A 20,459-nucleotide genomic window follows, 5' to 3' on the forward strand; every position below is an offset into this window, starting at 1 on the left:
CACTCTACCGCTAAGCCACATTCCCAACCCTAACTTTTAGCTTTTTAAAAATAATTTTTAATTGTTTCCATAAAGGTGATGTTATAGTTACATAAATCAGGTGAGGAGTACATTTCTTTTTGGACAGTGTCACCCCTTCCCTTGCGTTCTCCCAGTTTTTTCTCCCATCCCATCCATGAGTTGTATAGTTCATTTTCCACATAGTGTCTAGTGAGTGTCCCACTGCTGCATTTATTCATCCTTTGTCCCTCAATTTTCGTGCCCTCTCTTACCCTCCTTAAGACGGACAAATGAACAAACAAGACAGGCTCATGCCTATAATCCTAGCTACTCAGAAGGCTGAGATTTGAGGATCACGCTTAAAGCAAGACAGGGCAGGAGTGTCCATAAGACTCTTTTCTCCAATTAACCACCAGAAAACTGGAAATGGCACTGTGTCTCAAGTGGTAGAGCGCTTGTTTGCCTTGATCTGAAGAGCTCAGGGACAGAAACCAGGCCCAGAGTTCAAGACCCATGACTTACCAAAAAAAAAAAAAGAGTATCAGAGTTGTGTGCCCAGGCTAGCTTTGAATCAGGATCCTCAGATCTCAGCCTCCTGCATAGCTAGGATTATAGGCACTCAGCTGTGTAACTCAGAATTTACCACCTGAAGTTTACAATTTAGTAGTATTTACATATACTTATCATGTTTCAATCATCACCACTATTCATCTCCAGAATTTTCTTCTCATTCCAAAAAGAAACTCTGTGTCAATATAGCAGTAACTTCCTGTTCTTCCCTCTCCCCTATTCCCGGCTCAAGACACTTTTCTGCTTTCTGACTGTATAACGTTGATGACTCCAGGCACCCCATATAAGGGGAATCATACAAAATGTGCCCTTATGTCTGGCTTATTTCTCTTAATATAACGACTTTCAGGTTTATCCATGTTGTAGCATGCATCAGAATTTCCTAAGAATATTTCCCTGCATGTGTATGCCACATTGTGTTTATGCATTTATCTATCCCAAGCATATTTTTGAGTTGGTTTTACCTTTCTGCTGCTATGAACATGGGTGTACAAATACCTCTGAATCCTATCCTTCTATTCTTTTGGGTTTATAAGTAATGCTGAATTGCTGAATCACATGGCAAGTCTATGATTATTTATGTATTTATTACTGAGGATTCAACTCAGGGCCTCCCACTTTATGTTTAAATTTTTGAAGAACCATCATACTTGACCAGTATTTTTTATGTATCAGTTCTATGTGCAATTTAATATCTTGCTTAATAACTTCCTTGCTTATTCTTTCACAAGATTATTTTCAAAAATATAAATTGTGTATTATTAGGTGCCAGTGGCTCATGCCACTGAGATCTGACTGAGGATCAGGATTCAAAGCCAGACAGGGCAGGAAGGGCTGTGAGATTTCATCTCCAATTAGCTAGCAAAATACCAGACTAAAGGCATGGGTCGAGTAGTGGACCACTAGCCATAAGCAAGATAATTGAGTGAGAGTGTGAGCCCCTGAGTTCAAGCCCTGGTATTGGCATAGACACACACACACACACACACACACACACACGACTGTGTAGTAAGAATTACACAATTGCTGAGCTATATTTTTAATCTATGTGTTGACTTTGGGGTCAGAGCAAAATACATTAACTTAGGGCAATGAAATAAACAATTAGCTTCTGATAATAGTTTCATACTCTGTACATACTCGTTCAAGTAAACCTAACAAATGAGTCATTGACTTCAAGGAGTTCTTTCAATTTCTCCTTGACAATTCTTGGGGCTCACCCAATTCAGCATTTTGAAACTATTTTTTAAAGCCAAGAAACCCTTACTGCCAACAAAATAGCACAAAGAAACATGATATATGATAGCAGAGAAGATAAACAAGACAATGGTGTGAAGGATGGATGGTATTAGAGTCCTGATTCCTGGGCCTCCTACTTCCTCTCTCCAAGGTCTCTGAGGGTTGTCAGGAAGATTGGGGGGAAGTCTTGGAAACACAGTTTAAAAAAACACCAGGCTTTCATTTTGAAGAAAGGGTGCATAACTTGAGAGAGACTTATCTGAGGTCGAATTCATTCATTCACTCATGATTTTGAACACATAACACCTACTACATGCACCTTAGAATCACTTAGAGAGTTAAATGCAGGCTAGCTGGAAGTGCATACTTGCAATCCCAGCAGTTGGGAGGCTGAGGCAGGATGATCAGGAGTTTGAGGTTACTGCTGACACACTCTGGGGAAGGAGCCCTAAGAACTGCCTGGGAGTGGGAGGAGGTATGACGGGTGGCCTCAGTCAATACAGACAGCGATGGGCCTTGTATACATGCTGTGCACCCTTAATAAAGAGTTGCATGTGGGATTGGGAAGGTGGCTCAGTTCTAGAGTGCTTGCCTTGCATGCATGAGGCCCTGGTTCGATTCCTCAGCACCACATAAGCAGAAAAATCCAGAAGTGGTGCTGTGGCTCAAGTGGTATAGTGCTAGCCTTGAACTGAAGAGCTGAGGGACAGTGCCCAGGCCCAGAGTTCAGACCCCATGACCAGCAAAAAAAAAGAGTTGCATGTGCTGTAGCTGTTGCTATTACAATGGATTGCTACTATTATTGTGATGTTCATATGAGATTCAGATCTTTGTTCAGAAGGAGTTAAATCTGGTTGGTTTTCTTTTTTTTGCTTTTTGGTGGCACTAGGATTTGAACTCAAGATCTCATGTTTGTTAGGCAGGTGCTCTACTGCTGAGCCATATCTTTAGCCCATAATTTGGAATGTGAGACATGTAAAAATGATAGTACTTAATGGGAGAGTGAAAAAATTCAGAAGAGAAGCTCTAGGGAGGAGAGCCAGCAGAAGCTCAGGAAGTGTGGAGCTGCATCTGGTTAGAAGAGAACAGTGTGAGAATTAAGATGCCATGCTAGCCAGACTTGAATTCATTCTGGCTTTGACCTTTAGCCATGTGAGCATGGGCAAAGAATATCATCTCTCATCTCTCTCTCTGCCTCAAGGTCAGTCTGGGCAACAGAGAGAGACCTGTATTTAAATCCAAATTCTTTGAGTTATCAGAAGGATCAACAATAACATCTGTAGGACAGGATAATGGAATCTGCTTTGTAGGAATGGTGTGGGCTCCATACCTGGTCCTGGGGCTTGAACTCAGGGCCTGGGAGCTGTCCCTGAAGTTTTTTGCTCAAAGCTAGTGCTTTACTACTTGAGACACAGTTCCATTTCCATCTTTTTGATGGAGACAAGTATGTCATGAACTTTCCAGCCCAGGCTGCCTTTGAACCGTTGATTCTCAGATGTCAGCCTGTTCAGTAGCTAGGATTACAGGAGTAAGCTACAGTGCACAGCTTCTCTTTTCTTCAAGTTGGTTATCTCAGGTATTTTGCCACAGTGACACAAAATTAACATACCCCCACCTGTGGGGCCAAATGACTAATCTTCCTACTTCCTAAGGAAGGGAGGCCAGAGAAAACACATTGAACTGTTAGAACTCCTTTCCTATTGAGCCCAGTGTTCTCATCCTGTATACTTTACATTAGAAAAATGTCCTGGACTCCATTTTTCTTAGTGATAGAGAATTCTCACCAAATAGGAGGGGATAAAGAAGGCAATTAATATGTAAACACTCTCCTGCTCTCTGAGGTGGACAGTTTAGCAGTCAGGATGAGTTATGTTAGGCTTCTGTAACAAACGGCCCTGAGATCTTTGAGCCCAAGACAAAGGATTAGGTGTTTTTTTTTTGCCAGTCCTGGGGCTTGAACTCAAGACCTGGGCAGCGTCCTTGAGCTTTTTTTGCTCAATGCTGGCACTCTACCATTTGAACCACAGCACCATCTCTGGCCCTTTCTGTTCATGTGGTACTGAGGAATCGAACCCAGGGCTTCATGCATGCTAGGCAAGCACTCTACCACTAAGCCACGTTTCCCGCCCAGGATTAGGTTTATTATTCCAGTGAATTCCAGCACATTGGATCATCTGGGGGCTGCACTCCCTGCTCAAGGGGCTAGGATGATGCCGCCGTCACCCTTTGCAACGTGCTCTGTGGAACAAAGATTGAGAGCCATAGACAGTCTTGTACAGGCAACTTAGTGCTTAGACCCCCTCCCGTCTTCTCAGTCAGAATAGTCACATGGCCTTCCCCAAGCAACCACAAAGGGCCAGGAAATGGAATCCGACCATGAACGAGAGCTGGGACTATCTGGTTGAACAATACTAAAAATTACCCCTTGGGTTCCCTTTCGTGCCTAGCTTGCTGACGTCAACTCAGGCAGCCAAGGTACCTGCCTGGGTCCCACAGACAAAGCAGCCTGTAAGTTTTCCATTGTGGGTGCTTTAAAAACCACACAGAGAAGTAAAACCCCAAACCGCTTCTCAGCCCTGAGTGCTAAGTACAGGAACGGAAAGACACCACAGAGCGGTCTGCCGCCATCTTCAGAGGAACAAAAGGCCAACGCTCAGTGAAGGAGGTAACTAGGAAGGGGACACACAGTACCTGCTCAGACAGAGCTCAAGCCCCCTTAAGGAAGCTATACACTCATAGGGGGAGGGCAGAGCAATAGATGGAGCGTGAGCGACTCTCAGGTGGCCTTGCTTTGTTACTGAGCTGTTTTATATTCTGCAGGGCTGATGATGGTCTTTCTGAACACAACCCCTCCTCCACCCTCTGTTCCTGTGTCACTGAAGGCGATGCTCACCTATTCCTGGTGGCTTTCTGTACCATCATCAGTAGACCCCAAACCATTCACGAATGGCAATGTGGCCAACACTGGGCAGGGCTTTTGCAAGCATAATTGAGAAGGCTCAGGAAGAAGATGGCTGGTGACCCCCCCCTCTCCCCCCCCCTTCCTCCCCTCCCAGCCTCTTCCCTCAGCTCAGTGATTTCCTGTGTTATGAGTAAGAGGCATCTTGTCTCACATAGATGTTGGAAGCCTGGGTGCCAGGCCCAGGCAGCGGCTTCATTTCATTGCTGAGTTGCCTGGATAAGTCATTTCCTTTCTGCTATGCCTCTGAGTTTTGTTGTTGTTTTGTTTTTGCCTGAAAATGGTGACGCTCAGAAGTCAGGGAAGTAACCTGTTAGAGGTAGAGGCCTGCAAGACTGTCTCTGAATCTTCCAAAAGTCTATGGACTTTTGGACTTTCAGACTCTGGCTTATACCTGTAATCCTAGCACTCAGGAGACTGAGGTAGGAGTATCTCAAGTTCCAGTCTGGGCTCCAACAAAATGACAACTCAACACACACACACACACACACACATATCACACACACACACACACATATCACACACACACACACATCACACACACACACACACACACACACACTTCCAGCAGCTCATACCCATTGAGCCCTCTACCTGGGGCCAAGCCGGGATGGGGCAGCGATGGGCAGGAGCTGAGACCTGCAGGCAGCTGTATTTGGTGGCTGGGTGCATGTGTTCCTGCCTCCAGGATTGGCAGCAGACAGTGAGTGGGTGGGACTCAGTTCAGGGCCTGAAGTAGACTTGGTCCCAGTGGTAAGGACATAAATGTACCCAGTGTCTGTGGGTGGAAGTGGTGCTGGTGGGCAAGGTACTCCCAAAGTGTGGCAGGGAATGGAGCCTTATCTCCAGAGAACTGCTATGTTGATAGCACTCATGTGGATAGAGATGGGGAGCTACAACTCTGATCTTGTTCATGTTTCTGAACCTTTGAGCCTCAGTTGCCCTGTCTGGGAAATGGGAGAGTGCCCACTGACTGTAGTAAAGGTTCAATATATAAACAAATGATAGGCTTTGTTATTATTAATAGTGGTCTGAGGGGCAGGGCTCAGCCACACACTGCACTGATTCTATCAAACAGAATAGTCTCAGAGTGACACCGGTGGTGTGGTTCATGTCCCTAGAAGGCTTTAAACAGAGAAAGGCTGTCTGGCACGAATGCTGTAAATAGGGTAATACTCCCCCCTCGAACTTGGGAGGGAACTGGGCTAGTGGAACCCTCAGAGAGTGGATGAAGAGTGAGAGACTTAAACCCAAGTATTTCTTTATTCCTCTTGGGGCACCTAGAAGTCTGTGCCATTGGCAGCCAGTAGAATGGCCCTGGGGCAACAAGGCCAGGACTGGGAGTTGGTATCTGCCTCAGAGAGAATAACTAAAAACACAAGGAAAAGCCAGATTTTCACTTCTTTCCCACAGAACCCCTCTAGCCTCCCACCACACACATATGTACTTTGGCCAAGGGAGGAAGAAGAAGGATTCTTTAAAGCTCAATTCTCTGCATTTCTGACAGCAGTCAGCTACACAAAGCCTAAGATTCTATTCACCTGCCACTCAGGTGCCCCCACAGAGTGCCCATCCCCTACCCAAAGGCCCAGGCTGGCTTTCCTGCAGCATATTCTATAGTGCTGGGGAATCAACTGCCTGGGGTTCTTAAGCCTGGCTGTGCATGGAGAGGGGTGTGCTGCGATGCAAGTGCACAAGGAGAAGCATTAGTCTCCCCTTTTCACCCCCCAGCATTGGGGAGTAGGAATGAAATAGGCACAGACAGGCTGCTGCCTGGGGCCTAAAGCCAAGCAGGGACAGAACTGGGGTTCAGTTCCTACACCTGCCCAGGCCCTCCTCTAAGCAACATGGGATTATGGCACTCCTCAAGATCCTCACACAGCTCCCTGCAGGTTACCCTGTCACCCTCACACCCCACCCAGGCACACAGCTGTGGTTCTCTTCTCCCTCCCAGAACCAGGTGGGGCCAAATAGGAGTCAGATGAGAGCACTGGGCAGAGACAGGCTGAGTCTAACTTGGACTCTGTGTAACTTACCACCCTCAAAGCCCTTGTGAGGTATTTTGACAATACCTGGCATCCTCTGACCTTTGTGTTGCCCTGGTCCTGATTCTCTTGTCTTTTCGTTGTTAGACTCCCCACCCCCCACCCCTTCCCTCCAATCCTCCCCCTTTGCAAAAAAAAAAAATCACACCTGCTCAGTCTGAACTATCCCTGCTCCCCCTTTGCCTACACACTGGAATCCCCAAATCAGCCTCTGGCTGGGGACATTCACTGTCCATTCTCCAGTGACTTCCTCCGACTCCACACATGTTGAACAGAACTCACCAACTCCCTGACCCCTAGCCTTCACTCTCTTTTCTCAGTCAGTGAGCAACAACACCATCTGCTGCCTACTGCAACTAGAAACCTGGGAGCAAGCTTAGAAGACAGCTTTGCAGACTGAAGTAGATGCCCACACCATCTGGGGACCTGGTTCACATGGAGGTTCAGGGGCCCAGCTAGGACATTTTGGTTCCGTGGTGCTAGGATGGTGCCCAAGGATCTATGTCTTTTTCGTGGTCCGCGTTTACCAGAACTCCCCTCAGCCCACTGCTCACGCAGTAACATCACGGTTGCTGCCCTTTTTTTATTTTTCATTGTGGAAATACTGTACAGAGGGGTTACAATGACATGGGCAAGATAATGAGTACATTTCTTATCAAGCATTGTAGCCTCCTTTGTTTCTCCTTCCCGTTCCTTCCCATCCTCCCCCTGTCCTCCCACCCAATCCTCCCCCCCCCCAACCAAAGTGGTAAAGTTCGTTTTCGACATAATGACTTGTACATCTCATTATTGCAATGAGTCCACCTGTATCCCTAGTTAAACATTTGTTTTTTCCCTTCCCCTCCACAAATGATACCAACATCAAATACAGTGAAAGCAGGGGGTATGCCGTGGGGGAGCGTTGCTGCCCTTTCTAAAAAGAGTTCCTGTGTTTTGAATGCTCAAAGCCCAGCCCTTGAAATGGACAAGCTTCTACAAATTCTTAACGAGTGCCAGGTGCCTTCACATGAGTACAAAACGCAGAAGCATCTGTCCACAGAGTTTTGCCATTGTGGCAAAGGAGGAAATGTACAACACACATAAATAAGCAGCCGAAAGTTAAACTGTAAGCTTTAAATTGGTGAATGTCTCACCAAGAAGGGGACCTTCATGCAAAAGTTTGTGAGAGAATTTATTTCACAGAATCCAAGGGTCACAGGGTGCCACTTCCTTCTTACTTCTCTCAAACTACTTCTTTAGTTAATCTTCCAGCTCCTGCCATTGGTTGGCTTCAGGAGTTTTTCACCTCCTGACTAGCCTCTATGGAGAGATTTTTTTTTTCTCTCTCCTACTCACTCTTACTTGACAACTGAAAATGGATACCATTCAACGACCCTCCTCAGTTTTGAAGAGACTCAGGATCGGATTCTGAGGGGCTCTTTATCTTCTACCTCCCATCCCCCGCTGTGCCCTCCTACCCACTTCATAGCTCTAGGCTATAACCCCTCAGCTTTCTGTTCCCCTCTGTCCCCTGAGATCATCAACCCACCCATCCTTGTCTCCTTCCCCTTTGTTCAGAAGAGCATCAACCTTCTGCCCTCCCTTAGTGCCTAGGATGACCCCACATGGGGCTTGTCTGGGAGCCTTCAGCACTGTCCTCTGCCTTCGAGTCTGGTTTTGTGTCTGCACTGACTTCCATGGCCACTGAATACTGCAGGAGTAGTTTTCTTTTCTTTTTTTTTTTTTCCAGTCCCCTCTAGCCAACATCTTTGCTCTAGCCCTTCCCAGACAAATATCTTAAAAGATGTCCTTCAGCTATCTGATGTCACTTTCTCATCTGATGCTTGTTCCTGGGTGCAGTGTTTGGTGCCAGCTACACCTAGGAGCCCTTGCTCAGGCTGCTGGTGCCAAGCCTGCCCTGGGAAGGAGCTTCGTTTCTTCCTACTTAGCTGTCTTCTCCTTCATCCCTCTCCAGAAAAATCCTGGTCAAACAGATGTGCTATGAGCATCTATCCACTTTCCTCCTTTTCAGGAACACCTCCTTGTTTCCCTGGGCTGTGAACTCTGTCATTGTACCTAGGGTTCAGCTTCATGGTTGGTTCCACAGAGGTTGCAGGCTCTCAGCCAATGAGTAGTTGGTTAATTGTCACAAGTGGCAATTCCCCCAAGGAAATTGGAAGCCAGACATAGAAGACACATTATGGCCTAGAGTGACAGGTGACAACAGAGGTAGCTTGACTTGGGATGCCATCCAAAACCCCAAGGATTGCCAGCTACCACTAGAATGCAGGAAACAGGAAGCTTGGAACAGATGCTCCTTCTGCCACACCAGAAAGAAACCAATTATCTCCAGCAGTGTGATATATATGTCAAGTCACCTAGAATCATTTAGGGAATGTATGCATTTTGGGTACCTCTGTCTGCCTGTCTACCATTCCTCATCTCTACTCCATACCAGGCCCTGGGTAAACACTACTACCCAGGGACTTTGTAGTAGATCCGGTATCACTACTTCTTTTGAGGATCTTGGCAGGGGAGGGGAAGAGGGGACAAGATGGAAACCTGCACATCACCCCAAGCTCCAGGTCCAGAGAGACAAACAACCTCCCAGGGCTTGTGGAAATTCAGGGAAGAACTCAACTCAGGCAGAAAGTAGGTCTGCAAGTTTTGAAGGCTGCACAGTTATCAGCCAGGTTTGCAGAGCAAGTGAGAACAGGCCCTTTGCAGCCACCAAACCTGTGCATCTCTGCCAAGCCCTCGCCACCCAGAAAACAACAAATCAAAGAGCCACAGGGACCTAGGGCACCCTGGGAATGCTTTGCTTCAACTATGATGGTGTCTTGGTGCTGAGCTGGGAGCCAAGGCTCCCACGGGGAAAAGGGCCTGTCTTAAGGCCCTGTGGTCTGTGGAACTGTCACTGGCCTTGTAAGTACTTGGTTGGGACTCTTTTCTGCCCAAGTTGTATTCCTACTATTGTTCTGAGCTTTTTTTTTTTCTCAAATTCTCCCCCTACAAATGAGCTACCTTCACAGGATCTGCAGTGACTTCTCAGCTACCCTGGGTGGGCGGGAGAATTCAGCAGGACTGCTTTCCTTAGTCAGCTTCCCAGGTGTTCACGTCTTTTCCTGACCCTTGCTGCATTCTGGGGTAGGAGAAAGGTTCCCCATGAACCATGCCAGAGTCTGTCTCAAGAAGTTGTCTTCCCTCCCCTCTTTGCTTTGCCATTGAGATGCCTCAAGAAGTTCCTAGTAGTACCTACAGTCAGAACTGCCCAAGAGGCAGAGCCGGAACAGCCATGTGCCAGCATTGGTGCTCACTACCAGCCTATTTAGCAGCCCTCAGCCAACCTGAGAGGTAGATAGGGCTTTGTAATTATCCCATTACTCAGAGCAGGAAACCAAGCGCGTTGCTTTATCACTGGCAAGCATTGGCAGGCATGTCTTTTATGCCCTCCCTAAACATTATTTGAGATTAAGCAAATGATGATAATTTGCAAGCATTCTTTGCCAAGAACACTTAATCCTCCTGTTTCCAAAGAAATGAGCAGGGTGGCACTCTTGACCTTCATGTTTCCCACGGGAGTGACCTGGGATGCAAAGGCAGCCTTTGCCACACTAGTGCTCTAGCGGATCTCACCCTGACGCAGAGGCCCTGGCACTCGATTCAGAATGTGGAAGGTGGCATGCACGGAATGCAGGCTGCCGCTGGATAGATCCAGAGGCTCCTCTGGCTGGCATGATGAGCTTCCCCATTCCAGCCCTGGCAGCATCTGCACTTTGATCAGCTGCTGAAGTCTGTAGCCCAGGGCTATTCGTTATGCCTTGTTGCCTCTCTATGAAGGAATGACCACAATGTTACTCCTTTGAGAGTTCCAGAATGGTGTGTGTCTGGGATGGAGGAATTCTCTAGATTCTAGTGTCTCTAGAAGTTATACCTTCTGGCTGGTTCACTCTTGTGATCCTAGCTACTCAGGAGGCTGAGATCTGAGGATTGTGGTTCAAAAAGCCAGCCCTCGCAGGAAAGTCTCTGAGACTCTGATCTGGAGGTAAGCACCAAAAGAGCCAGAAGTAGAGCTGTGGTTCAAGTGGCAGAGCACTAGCCTTGGAGAAAGTGTAAAAAAAAAAAAAAAAGCTCAGGGTTCAGGCCCTAGGACTGGCACACGTGCGCATGCATACACACACACACACACACACACACACAGAAGTTGCACTTTCTGTCTTGCAGGTTTGCAAGTGGTCTGCTAGAGAGCTTAATCAGTCTGGAGAGCCTTATTATTTTGGAGGGCCCCAGGTAAGAAAGGCAGCACAGGACCTGCCAGGGAAATGTCCCAGCAGGTGACCTTGTATAAGATGAAATGAGTGAAGGGCCTCTTTCTGGGAGACCCTGAGGGTCCCCTGAGATAAAGAAAGAGGGGCTATTTTGTAAACTGTAAAGTGGGTGTGTGATCAATAGAAATGATCAGTGTTGTTCATTGAGAGGCCCTGGGAAGCGCTGGGTGCGTGGCTCAGTGCTAGAGGCTCCTTACTTGGCGTGCAGGGTCTGTCTCCAGCATCCTCCAATAGTCCCTCAAGCCCCTCAGATTCCAATCCATTCTCTCTCCCTTCCATGCTGACCACAGGTCCAGATTCCTAGTCTCTTAAGACAGCAGACCAAGGGGTTCAGCACATAAGATTGGGATGGGCAACCCAAGAGAAGAAAAGGCAGAGACCATCCATAGTCTATGGGCTTTTGAAGCCATAGGGGAGACAGGGTGCTTCCAAAACACACAGCTGCTGGCTGGTTTAAAGGTTTTTTTGATTTTTTTTTTTTAATTCTTAATACCTGTCTGGAAAAGGTCTGTTGGTGAGGCATTTTCACACAGTGGACAGGTCCATGTAACCACTGCCCAGGGCAGAGCATACCAAGCCCCTTCTCCAATCACTACCACCCTTAGGGAAAACACCTGCCCGATGCCTAACACCATACATTTAATTTTGCTTGCTTCTGAACTCTAAGAGAGCTTTAAGTCATCCAGTATATATGGTCCTGGTATCCATTTCTTGGGTACAGAGCTGGGAGTGGAATGACAGTATCACAATGTGTATGTTTTTGAAGGTTGTAGGTAGGATTTCGGGGAGCCCCTTGGGAAGGACTTCCAGACTCTAAGGGTTGTTTTAATCAACTGGCTCATGACTTCAGAAAAGGAAACTGCGAAACTTCCTTCTGAGAACAGGAGGAAGAAACTAGATTCATAGCGGAGCAACCCAAGAGTCCTTGATTCCTTCCTGTCCAGCTTTGTCGTCTGAGCCTGGGGTTCCTGTACTTAGTGGCCATGTGTACTTGAGCAGGATGAAGCAAGGAGCTTGGAGTATTGCCTCCTCCCGTCTTGAGCCAAAGCCCTCTTGCACTGTTGTGTGTAGTAGGCTTCTGAGAATGACTTCATTTGCTGTTTGGAAAAGTTTTGGCTTTTTATTTCTAGCTTGAGAATCCACTGCTCCCAGGTCTCCTCCAGTGGGACGATTCTATTTTGGGATCCGAGGGCGGGCGGGTATGGGAAGGGCTGAGCATTGTTCAGGCCAGGAGCACAGTGGGCCACGGTGACCTTTTAAAGTTTTTACAGGATGGTTTGCCATGAGATCTCATAGCACCCTAAAAATACAATGTGCCAGCAAAACCTAGCAGGTCCAAACCCTCAAGGGTGTAGAGGAGGGGCTCTAGCGACTTTGAAAAGTCTTGAGTACTCTCAAGAGTGCCTAACCCGTCCACTGCTGGTTTGGAGGGTGTTAAAAAAAAAAACACATCATTGGCTGTTCCTGAGAGCCGTCACTTGAGGTTGTAGAGGTCCCAAATGGTTCCAGGTTTCTCTAAGGAGCAGGTGACCTGTGTGGTTCATGTGTTCCTCTGCAGGGTGGTAGCCTACTCTCCAGTTTGGTCCTGTTAGTTTCATTTGGTGTAAGAAGCCAGCCATGGACTGTACTCAAGAGAACCAATTCAGCCTCGGCACGTAGCTTTGAGTCAACAGACCTGATAAACAGCCCATTTCCCGGGGTTGCAGGAACAGAGCTAGCGGCAGCTACAAGGGCTCTGTCTATCCACCCACCCCCTTCTTCCTGAAATAGCTGTTTATTCTTTTGACAGGAGCTGGAATTCAGCACCTTCCCTTCCTCTGAGCCCTGCCTGCTTCTGCAAAAACAGAACTCAATAGAACTCTGTTGTTCTGTGTTTCGCTCTGGAGGAAAAGAAGCAAACAATGAGGTATGTGAAACGGTGACATGATTTGCTTATGCCAGGCCAGGGTCACTGGCAACAGCAAGAGGCTGACCAGTGGATCCATGCAGGGGAGGACCCCTGCTCTTCTCAAACTCCTTTCCAGATTCCCTCAATAGTTTTGGAAGGGGACAAAGGCCTTCTCTCCCCAGCCGTGGATCTGGAAGTGGAAGCAGTTAGGATGCTGGCTCAGGGACTTTTGCTGTAAGTCCTACTTTATTTTGCTTCCCTCTGGGGATCTCAGAGGGCTGCAGACTGGTCCATAGCTCTGGCTGGGGAGTTTTCTCTGCAAGGATCAATTAACAAGGGGCAGCATTGGGGCCCGAGGCTGGGCATTGTGGGTGCGTGCAGAGCCTTCTCAGCACATCACAATATTAGCCATGTTTTTTGCTTTGTGTCTCTTTTGGGAAAAAGAAAATCCTTGCACAGTGGCTTCTGGGTGAGACCACAAGGAAAAGCTATGGCGTTAGATTTCCTGAAAGGGATTCAAGAACAGGCACTACAAGATGTAACTCAGGGAACAGGTTGTTCCGTGTGTGATGGCTGGAGCAACAGTTAGCTGTGTATTTAGTCTGAGGCCTGGCTTGCATTTTCCTACGTCTGTGTTTACCCTGATCCTCATAATGAAAAACATAACTAGAAACAGACTTCCCTGCCTGTTTCTTCCGAAGAAGAGCATTTCTCTGTACCACTCTTTGGAAGAGGTTTTTAGGATAATAAGACACTGTCCCTTCTTACCTCCTGTACTGCCCAAAGCCAAGACTGGGCTTGGCGGCCCTGGGTTCTGCCAAGACTGGGTATGCTTAACCAGCTTAAGCCTACTACTCTCTTTCACTAAAGTTCAGTCTTAGCCAAAAAGCCAAGCTAAGGCCACCATACTGACCACTATGAGGGGTAAGCAAATTACGTGAGGGAGGACACCCCATATCAGCACACAGGAAATGCCTGAGCTGGCAAAGGAGCTGAGCCAGTCAGACTCCCAGATGGTCCAAGGAAACCTGGCTTGTGGTGGCCCTGGCTAGTGTTTGGCTTTCTTTGGATAATCATGAACAACAAAAAGAGAGGGAATGTGAATGATGAATCCATGGATAAGCATGGGGTCATTAAAAGGGGTCAATGGCTCTGAATTCCAGTCCCACCATTTCATGCTGGTTTAAGTTGGGCTAGTGACTTAGCTTTTCGGAGCCTCCGTTTTCTTCACTGCTAATGGAGTGACTTCTCAGGATTGCTGAGATGAAATTGAGACTACTGGGAAAGGGTTTCAGTTAGGGTGGTAGTCAGGAAGGACTCCGGTACTGAGAGCTTCAAGTTGATGTAGGGGTGGGCCTTTTAAAGGAGAATGTTAATGTTAGATATGAAACTGAATATCTAGACCATGAGCAGATATCACAGCAAATACGAAAACAGACAATTCTCCCAGGTATGACACAACCCAGAGAAGCTTAATAATAAAATGACTGATAAGCAACAGAGTCAAGTTGTGCATAGCTGCCTGATGTACCTGCTATATTTTAGGTGCACACTCTGTAATTGTCTCTTTAGCTTAATGGTCTAGTATACTTTTCAACAGAAGGGGAAAACAACCAGGTTAAGCCCATTTTGCTTCAAACAGAGTTAATCACAGTTGTTACTGGTGCTGCCACATCTGCAGAGCTTTGGCTTTTGCTCAGGTGGCTCCAGACAGATGCCCCAGGGAATTCAGTTCTCTGCTCCTTACTAGGCATAGACTATACATGGATGGAAGGTTGGCCTGTGTCCTAGATGAAGGGGGCACCGGTGGTTGTAAAGCCTGGACCATCACGGCCCCTGAGCAGGTTGCAGTGCTGTGTTCGGTTCCTTGTTCTTAGGTTCAAGGGGGAAGGATCTGGGTGATGACCAGGGTCTTGGGCAGGCTGTTTCTGGCACCCGGGTGGGCATGTCAAGTTGAGTCATCCCCTGTTTCTGCCTGCACTCCCAGGAAAGCCACCAGAGATCAACTAGGGTTTTTCTAAGCAGGTAGCACCCTTCACTGTAGGAAGCATTGGGGGTTTCCCACACCCACTAGTCAGAATCAGGCCCAGTCTTGCAAAGGGACCCATACAGCAAGGGACCCTGATGCAGGAGGCTTAGTAAACCTATATCATTTGATTATTATATCAAGGAAGGCCTAAGGGCCACCGCAGCAAGGTGAGCTCCATGTTGCTAAGTGACTTGGCCACAAACCCTGTGGTTGGAAAGCCTGCAGGAACATTTAAGTCCAAAAAGTCTTGTTTCACATACAAGGAGACTGAGGGCCTTAGAAAGCTTGATGCAGAAAGCCTGGGCTGACTGTAAGTCTCTTGTGAGGCTGGGCCTCAATCCCCTCTTTTGCCTGACAATTGTCCAAGGTGCCAGGCACATCTGTACAGCAGCTGGCGGCTCAGCTGTGCCTTTTCAGAGGTGGATCAGAGATGCTTCATCTCAACCGACAGTGGAGATGCGGGCTCCCCTTAGCTGCTCTGTGAGGTGCTTTCACACAGGAAGGAGAGTCTTCTAGTTCTGCTAGTTCTTCTACCCGGAATGCTGGATCTAAAACTTGTCATTCATAATCAAGGATATGGGAGATGAAGAGTGAAGCCTTGGGCCTGGGGATGCAGCTCAGTGGCAGAGTGCTGGTCTCCTATGTGCAAGATTTCCTTCCCAGCACTGCAAGGCAATAAAATAAATACACAAAAATTAAAAAGAAGCCGGGCACCAGTGGCTCATACCTGTATTCCTAGCTACTCAGGAGGCTGAGATCTGAGGATTGTGGTTCAAAGCCAGCCCAGGCAGGAAAGGCTGTGAAATTCTTATCTCCAATAAACCATTCAGAAAACCAGACGTGGCACAGTGGCTCAAGTGGTAGAGCACTAGCCTTGAGCTGAAGAGCTGAGGGACAGCATTCAGGCCCAGAGTTCAAGCCCCATGACCAACAAATAAATAAATAAAAGAATAGAGTCTTGTCCAAAATATCCAACACCGGGTTTATTGTCTTTCTGCTCTATTTTCCTTTGCAGTTTTTTTTTTTGTTTTTTTTTTTTGGGTCCAGTCGTGGGGCCTGAACTCTGGGCCTGGGCGCTGTCCCTCAGCTCTTCAGCTCAAGGCTAGCGCTCTACCACTTGAGCCACAGTGCCACTTCCGGCTTTTTTTCTTTTTGCTTATGTGGTGCTGAGGAATCGAACCCAGGGCCTTGAGCATGCAAGGCAAGCGCTCTACCACTGAGCCACCTTCCCAGCCCCTCCTTTGCAGTTTTTGTCACTATCTTTTTTTTTTTTTTTGCCAGTCCTGGGACTTGAACTCAGGGCCTGTCCCTGAGTTTCCTTTTGCTCAAGGCTAGCACTCTACCACTTGAGGCACAGCGCCACTTCCAGCCTTCAAACATGCTAGGCAAGCACTAAGCCGCATTCCAAGCCCAATACTTGTCACCATCTTGGTGAGTCTCCATGGAAGCACCGTGGTGGTCTTCATCTTGGATCTAAGAAGTTGGTTTAGGTCTAAGAACTGACTGGTGCTAGATCCATGTTGAGAATGAACCCGTGCTGGAGTAACACCAAAGTCCCACACGATTCCTCTTACTGATTGATCCACTCCACAAACACATGGGGTGCACCTACTGGGTGCTAGGGGGCCTGTGCCGGCCTGACCCATCATACTACGGCACAGGACTGAGGCCCATGCAGAGAAGGAACAGTTCCTCACGGAAGACGAGGGATTCAGGGGAAAGAGGGGCAGTGGAGGAGATAGAGGCAAGGAGGAGGGCTCCTAAGGTTGCTGGGGAGGTTTGGTTTCCTTTGCCACTGCTTTTGCCCTGGCCTGCTCCCTGCCCTCAGAGATAATGGCTTTTCCAGGCCCTCTGAGTATATAGCTATTCAGCTGAGAGGAGAAAACAGAATCCTCCAGTGTTCCTTCCAGAGAGAAACTCTGTTTGGAAGGGACACGTCTACTCCTCCCACTTGGGGCTAATCTGTATGGTTCTCTGATCAGGTGAGTATTGTTCTGAGTGAGATGGGCTGCAGGTGGATAGGGAAGAATTAATTTATGGGCCACACATATAGAAAAATCTGTCTAACCTTCCAGGGAAATAACTGAGGAAAAGAGAGAGAGGGAAAAGGGAACAAGGAGCGTGGTGTGACACTTTGCAGTGTGACCCTGCCTGGGGAAATACCTGCACTGTCTGCACGAGGAGCATAAGTGCTTTCATCTGGGATCCTGTGCGGGAGCCAGGTTTACATGGCTGAGTATGGGTGTGGCTGAGGACCCAGAGCAAATGGAGCCATAGAGTTAGAAATGACAAGTATTAAGTCAGAGGCTTCTCAGAGATGGCGGGAAAACTATGTACCTGCACAACTCTGCGACTGTGGCCCCCTTGCAGGCATTTAAGTTTAAACCTATGTTTCTTTCCTGGTAGGTAAGGCACTCAGCCACCCATCTTCAGAATTATAGTTTTGAAAAAAACCCAAATACAGAAAGAAACATGCAGGAGGAGGACTTGTAGACTACAGTGTCTGCCAAATGCCTCGGTTTTGTTTTTCCAGAGAGAAAAATAAAATATTTGAAAAGACTCACTGGCCAGCTTCCTAAAAAACTTGGGATCTAGATTCTAGGAAGCGTGTGTATGCTTTTAGTGTTATGGTTCTAGGTCTTTGCTAAGGATGCCAGGTTGGCTCATTCAGACAGTTTCAAAGGTAAGATTCACACCAGAGGGAAAGTTAACCACAGCCAAAGAAGAAGCAGGTTCAAGCCATCTATGAAGTCCAGAAAGAAATGGGCTCTGAGAATTACCTCTGATGTTAATTCCTAAAATTAATTTTTTTTAAAAAAGGGAAAGAAAGAAAGAAAATCACTAACACTTACATATTTGGGTAGATTAGGCAGAGCTAGGCCTGATTTGGACTCTCTCTGATGGGAGCTTCACTGTTCCCTTGGGAGTGTTTTCACCTTTTCTGCATTTAATGAGCCTTCTGACTGAGAGACAATTTACAGGGGACCCTCAGCAGGTGGGGCTGACACAGCTGAAACTCCAGCCAGGCTTGTTTTTGCTTCTCAGCACGCTGAGGGTTTTGTAGCAGTGCCTGGGGCTTGATCAGAGAAAATAAAAACTTAGTCCCCCTTTTAAGCAGCCCTTAATCAGGCTGAGGCTCAGAACAGATGGATAAGCCTTTAGAGTCTACTCATTTGCATCTATTTGCACCTCATTGCATAATGTGTTCTTATTCCTGATCTGTCCCTGCTTTCCTTCAAATATGTTTTGAGCATTTGCTAAGCACCAGGCTCTGTGCTGTCTCACTGGATCCTCTCGACGGCCCATTTTACGAACACCACTATTAAGAACTGCCATGTTTAAAATGCATTCTATGTCAAAACATAGTGATTTCCAGAGAGTGGGCATAAAATTCTTAAAACTCAATCTAGGAGTTTATGGACACCTCAAATTGACATTGAGTTCAATATTGGCTTTTTATTGTTTCATAACAGCTCTCTCTCCAAGGAAGGGGGAATAGAGTGTCACAATTGAAAACCGCTTTGGTTCCTTTAACCAAAATTGTATTGAATAATAAAGGCAATATGAGAGAGATGTAGAAGAGCAGGTGATAAGACCTGAGACTGGAATAATCTAAGAACTTCTTTTTTGTTGTTGTTGTTGGTGGTGGTCATGAGGCTTGAACTCTGGGCCTGGGCGCTGTCCCTCAGCTCTTCAGCTCAAGGCTAGTGCTATATCACTTGAGCCACTGTGACATTTACAGTTTTCTGCGTGGTTTATTGAAGAGTCTAATGGACTTTTCTGCCCGGGTTGGCTTTGAACCACGATCCTCAGATCTCAGCCTCCTCAGCTAGGATTACAGGTGTGAGCCATCGGCGCCCGGCTAAGAACTTCTTTTGAAAGAAGTTGGAAAAGACCCTCCTTGCCCCCAGAAGGTAAAAATTTCAGTGTCAACAATATTTCAGTTACTCACTGAAAGGAAAGGAAGCTTTTTCTGCTAAGGATCATTTGGATATTAGAACATCATTATTAGTCATCAAAAATTACCAGTACAGCTAGGTTTAGGAGCTCACACCTATAATCCTACCTACTCAGGAGTCTGAGATCTTGAGGATGGCAGTTTGAAGCCAGTTGGCCAAGAAAGTATGGGGAGATTCTTATCTCCATTTAACCAGCAAATGAAGCCTGAAGTGGAACTGTGGCTCAAGTGGTAGAATGCCAGTCTTTTTTTTTTTTTTTTTGGGTCCAGTCGTGGGGCCTGAACTCTGGGCCTGGGCGCTGTCCCTCAGCTCTTCAGCTCAAGGCTAGCGCTCTACCACTTGAGCCACAGCGCCACTTCCGGCTTTTTTCTTTTCGCTTATGTGGTGCTGAGGAATCGAACCCAGGGCCTCGAGCATGCAAGGCAAGTGCTCTACCACTGAGCCACCTTCCCAGCCCCAGAATGCCAGTCTTGAATGGAAAAACTACAACGCTTAGACCCTAAGTTCAAGCCCCAGGACTGGCACAAAAGAAAAAAAATAAATCAATATAGGCAGATGGGCTGCTGGCAGCTGATGAGAAGCATGCATTTCTGTGTCATCACATACCAAATGATTTCCGATGTTCCTCATTCCTTGGAAGGAGGGCAGTGGGGATCCAGGGTTGAATCAGGAAGCTCACTGACCACCTACCACAGACGGTTCCACAGTTCCACATGGGAACTCATATGTCTTATTCTCCAGCCACGTCCTCCTCTAACCTTTCTTATCTTCTCAGTAAATGCTTCAGATTTCACCCACTGAGGAGGCAAAATTCTGGCTTTGCTCCTCTCCCTCGTCCCTGATGCCAAAATCAGCAGCCACATCCTAACAACTCTTTCTAGAAAGTAGATAAATCACTTAAATTTATTTTTCCCAGTAGACATAACACAAAAATTAAGCATATTAATGGGGTACCATGTAAGGTTTTGGTGCAATATATACCTTGTGTAATGTTTAAGTGAAACATATCTTCTCCAGCATTTTTTAAAATTTCCTATATGAAAGCTTGGAAGATTCTTCTTGCTTTTTGAAATGTACAGTACAATATTGTTATCTGAAGTCCCCTGATAGTGCAGTAATACAGCAGAATTTGTTGTTCCTATCTAATCATAGCCTAGTATCCATTATCACCTTTCCCTATTCTTCTGCCCCCACCTCTTGCCTATTCTCTGGTAACTTTTTTTTTTTTTATCAGTTGTGGGGTTTGAACTATGGACGTGGGCGCTGTCCTTCAGCTCTTCAGCTCAAGGCTAGCGCTCTATCACTTGAGCCACAGCGCTACTTCCAGTTTTCTAGTGTTTTATTGAGGATGAGTCTCACAGACTTTCCTGCCCCGGCTGCTTTGAACTTCGATCCTCAGATCTCAGCCTCCTGAGTAGCTAGGATTACAGGCACAAGCCACCAGCACCCAGATTGGTAAGCAA

At 46.9% G+C, this 20,459-nt stretch overlaps 1 protein-coding gene across 3 annotated transcripts in view; it reads left to right on the top strand.

Annotated features, from left to right (window-relative positions):
- LOC105996167 (N-acetyllactosaminide alpha-1,3-galactosyltransferase) overlaps positions 1-20,459 on the top strand; it is a 59,794-nt gene that overhangs the window by 17,771 nt on the left and 21,564 nt on the right. For 2 of the 3 annotated variants that reach the window (XM_013030162.1, XM_013030164.1), the window contains exons 1-2: positions 4,371-4,474; positions 12,910-13,026. Coding sequence is in view for 1 of the 3 variants with exons in the window: in XM_013030164.1 (XP_012885618.1) it covers positions 13,022-13,026 (5 nt within the window). In the remaining 2 variants the exon portion in view is untranslated. Of the gene's footprint in view, positions 1-4,370; positions 4,475-12,909; positions 13,027-20,459 lie in introns of those variants that run through there. The other variant, XM_013030163.1, reaches the window with a different exon arrangement.

Source organism: Dipodomys ordii, unplaced genomic scaffold, assembly GCF_000151885.1.
Source record: "Dipodomys ordii isolate 6190 unplaced genomic scaffold, Dord_2.0 Scaffold127, whole genome shotgun sequence".
Taxonomy (NCBI): domain Eukaryota; kingdom Metazoa; phylum Chordata; class Mammalia; order Rodentia; family Heteromyidae; genus Dipodomys; species Dipodomys ordii.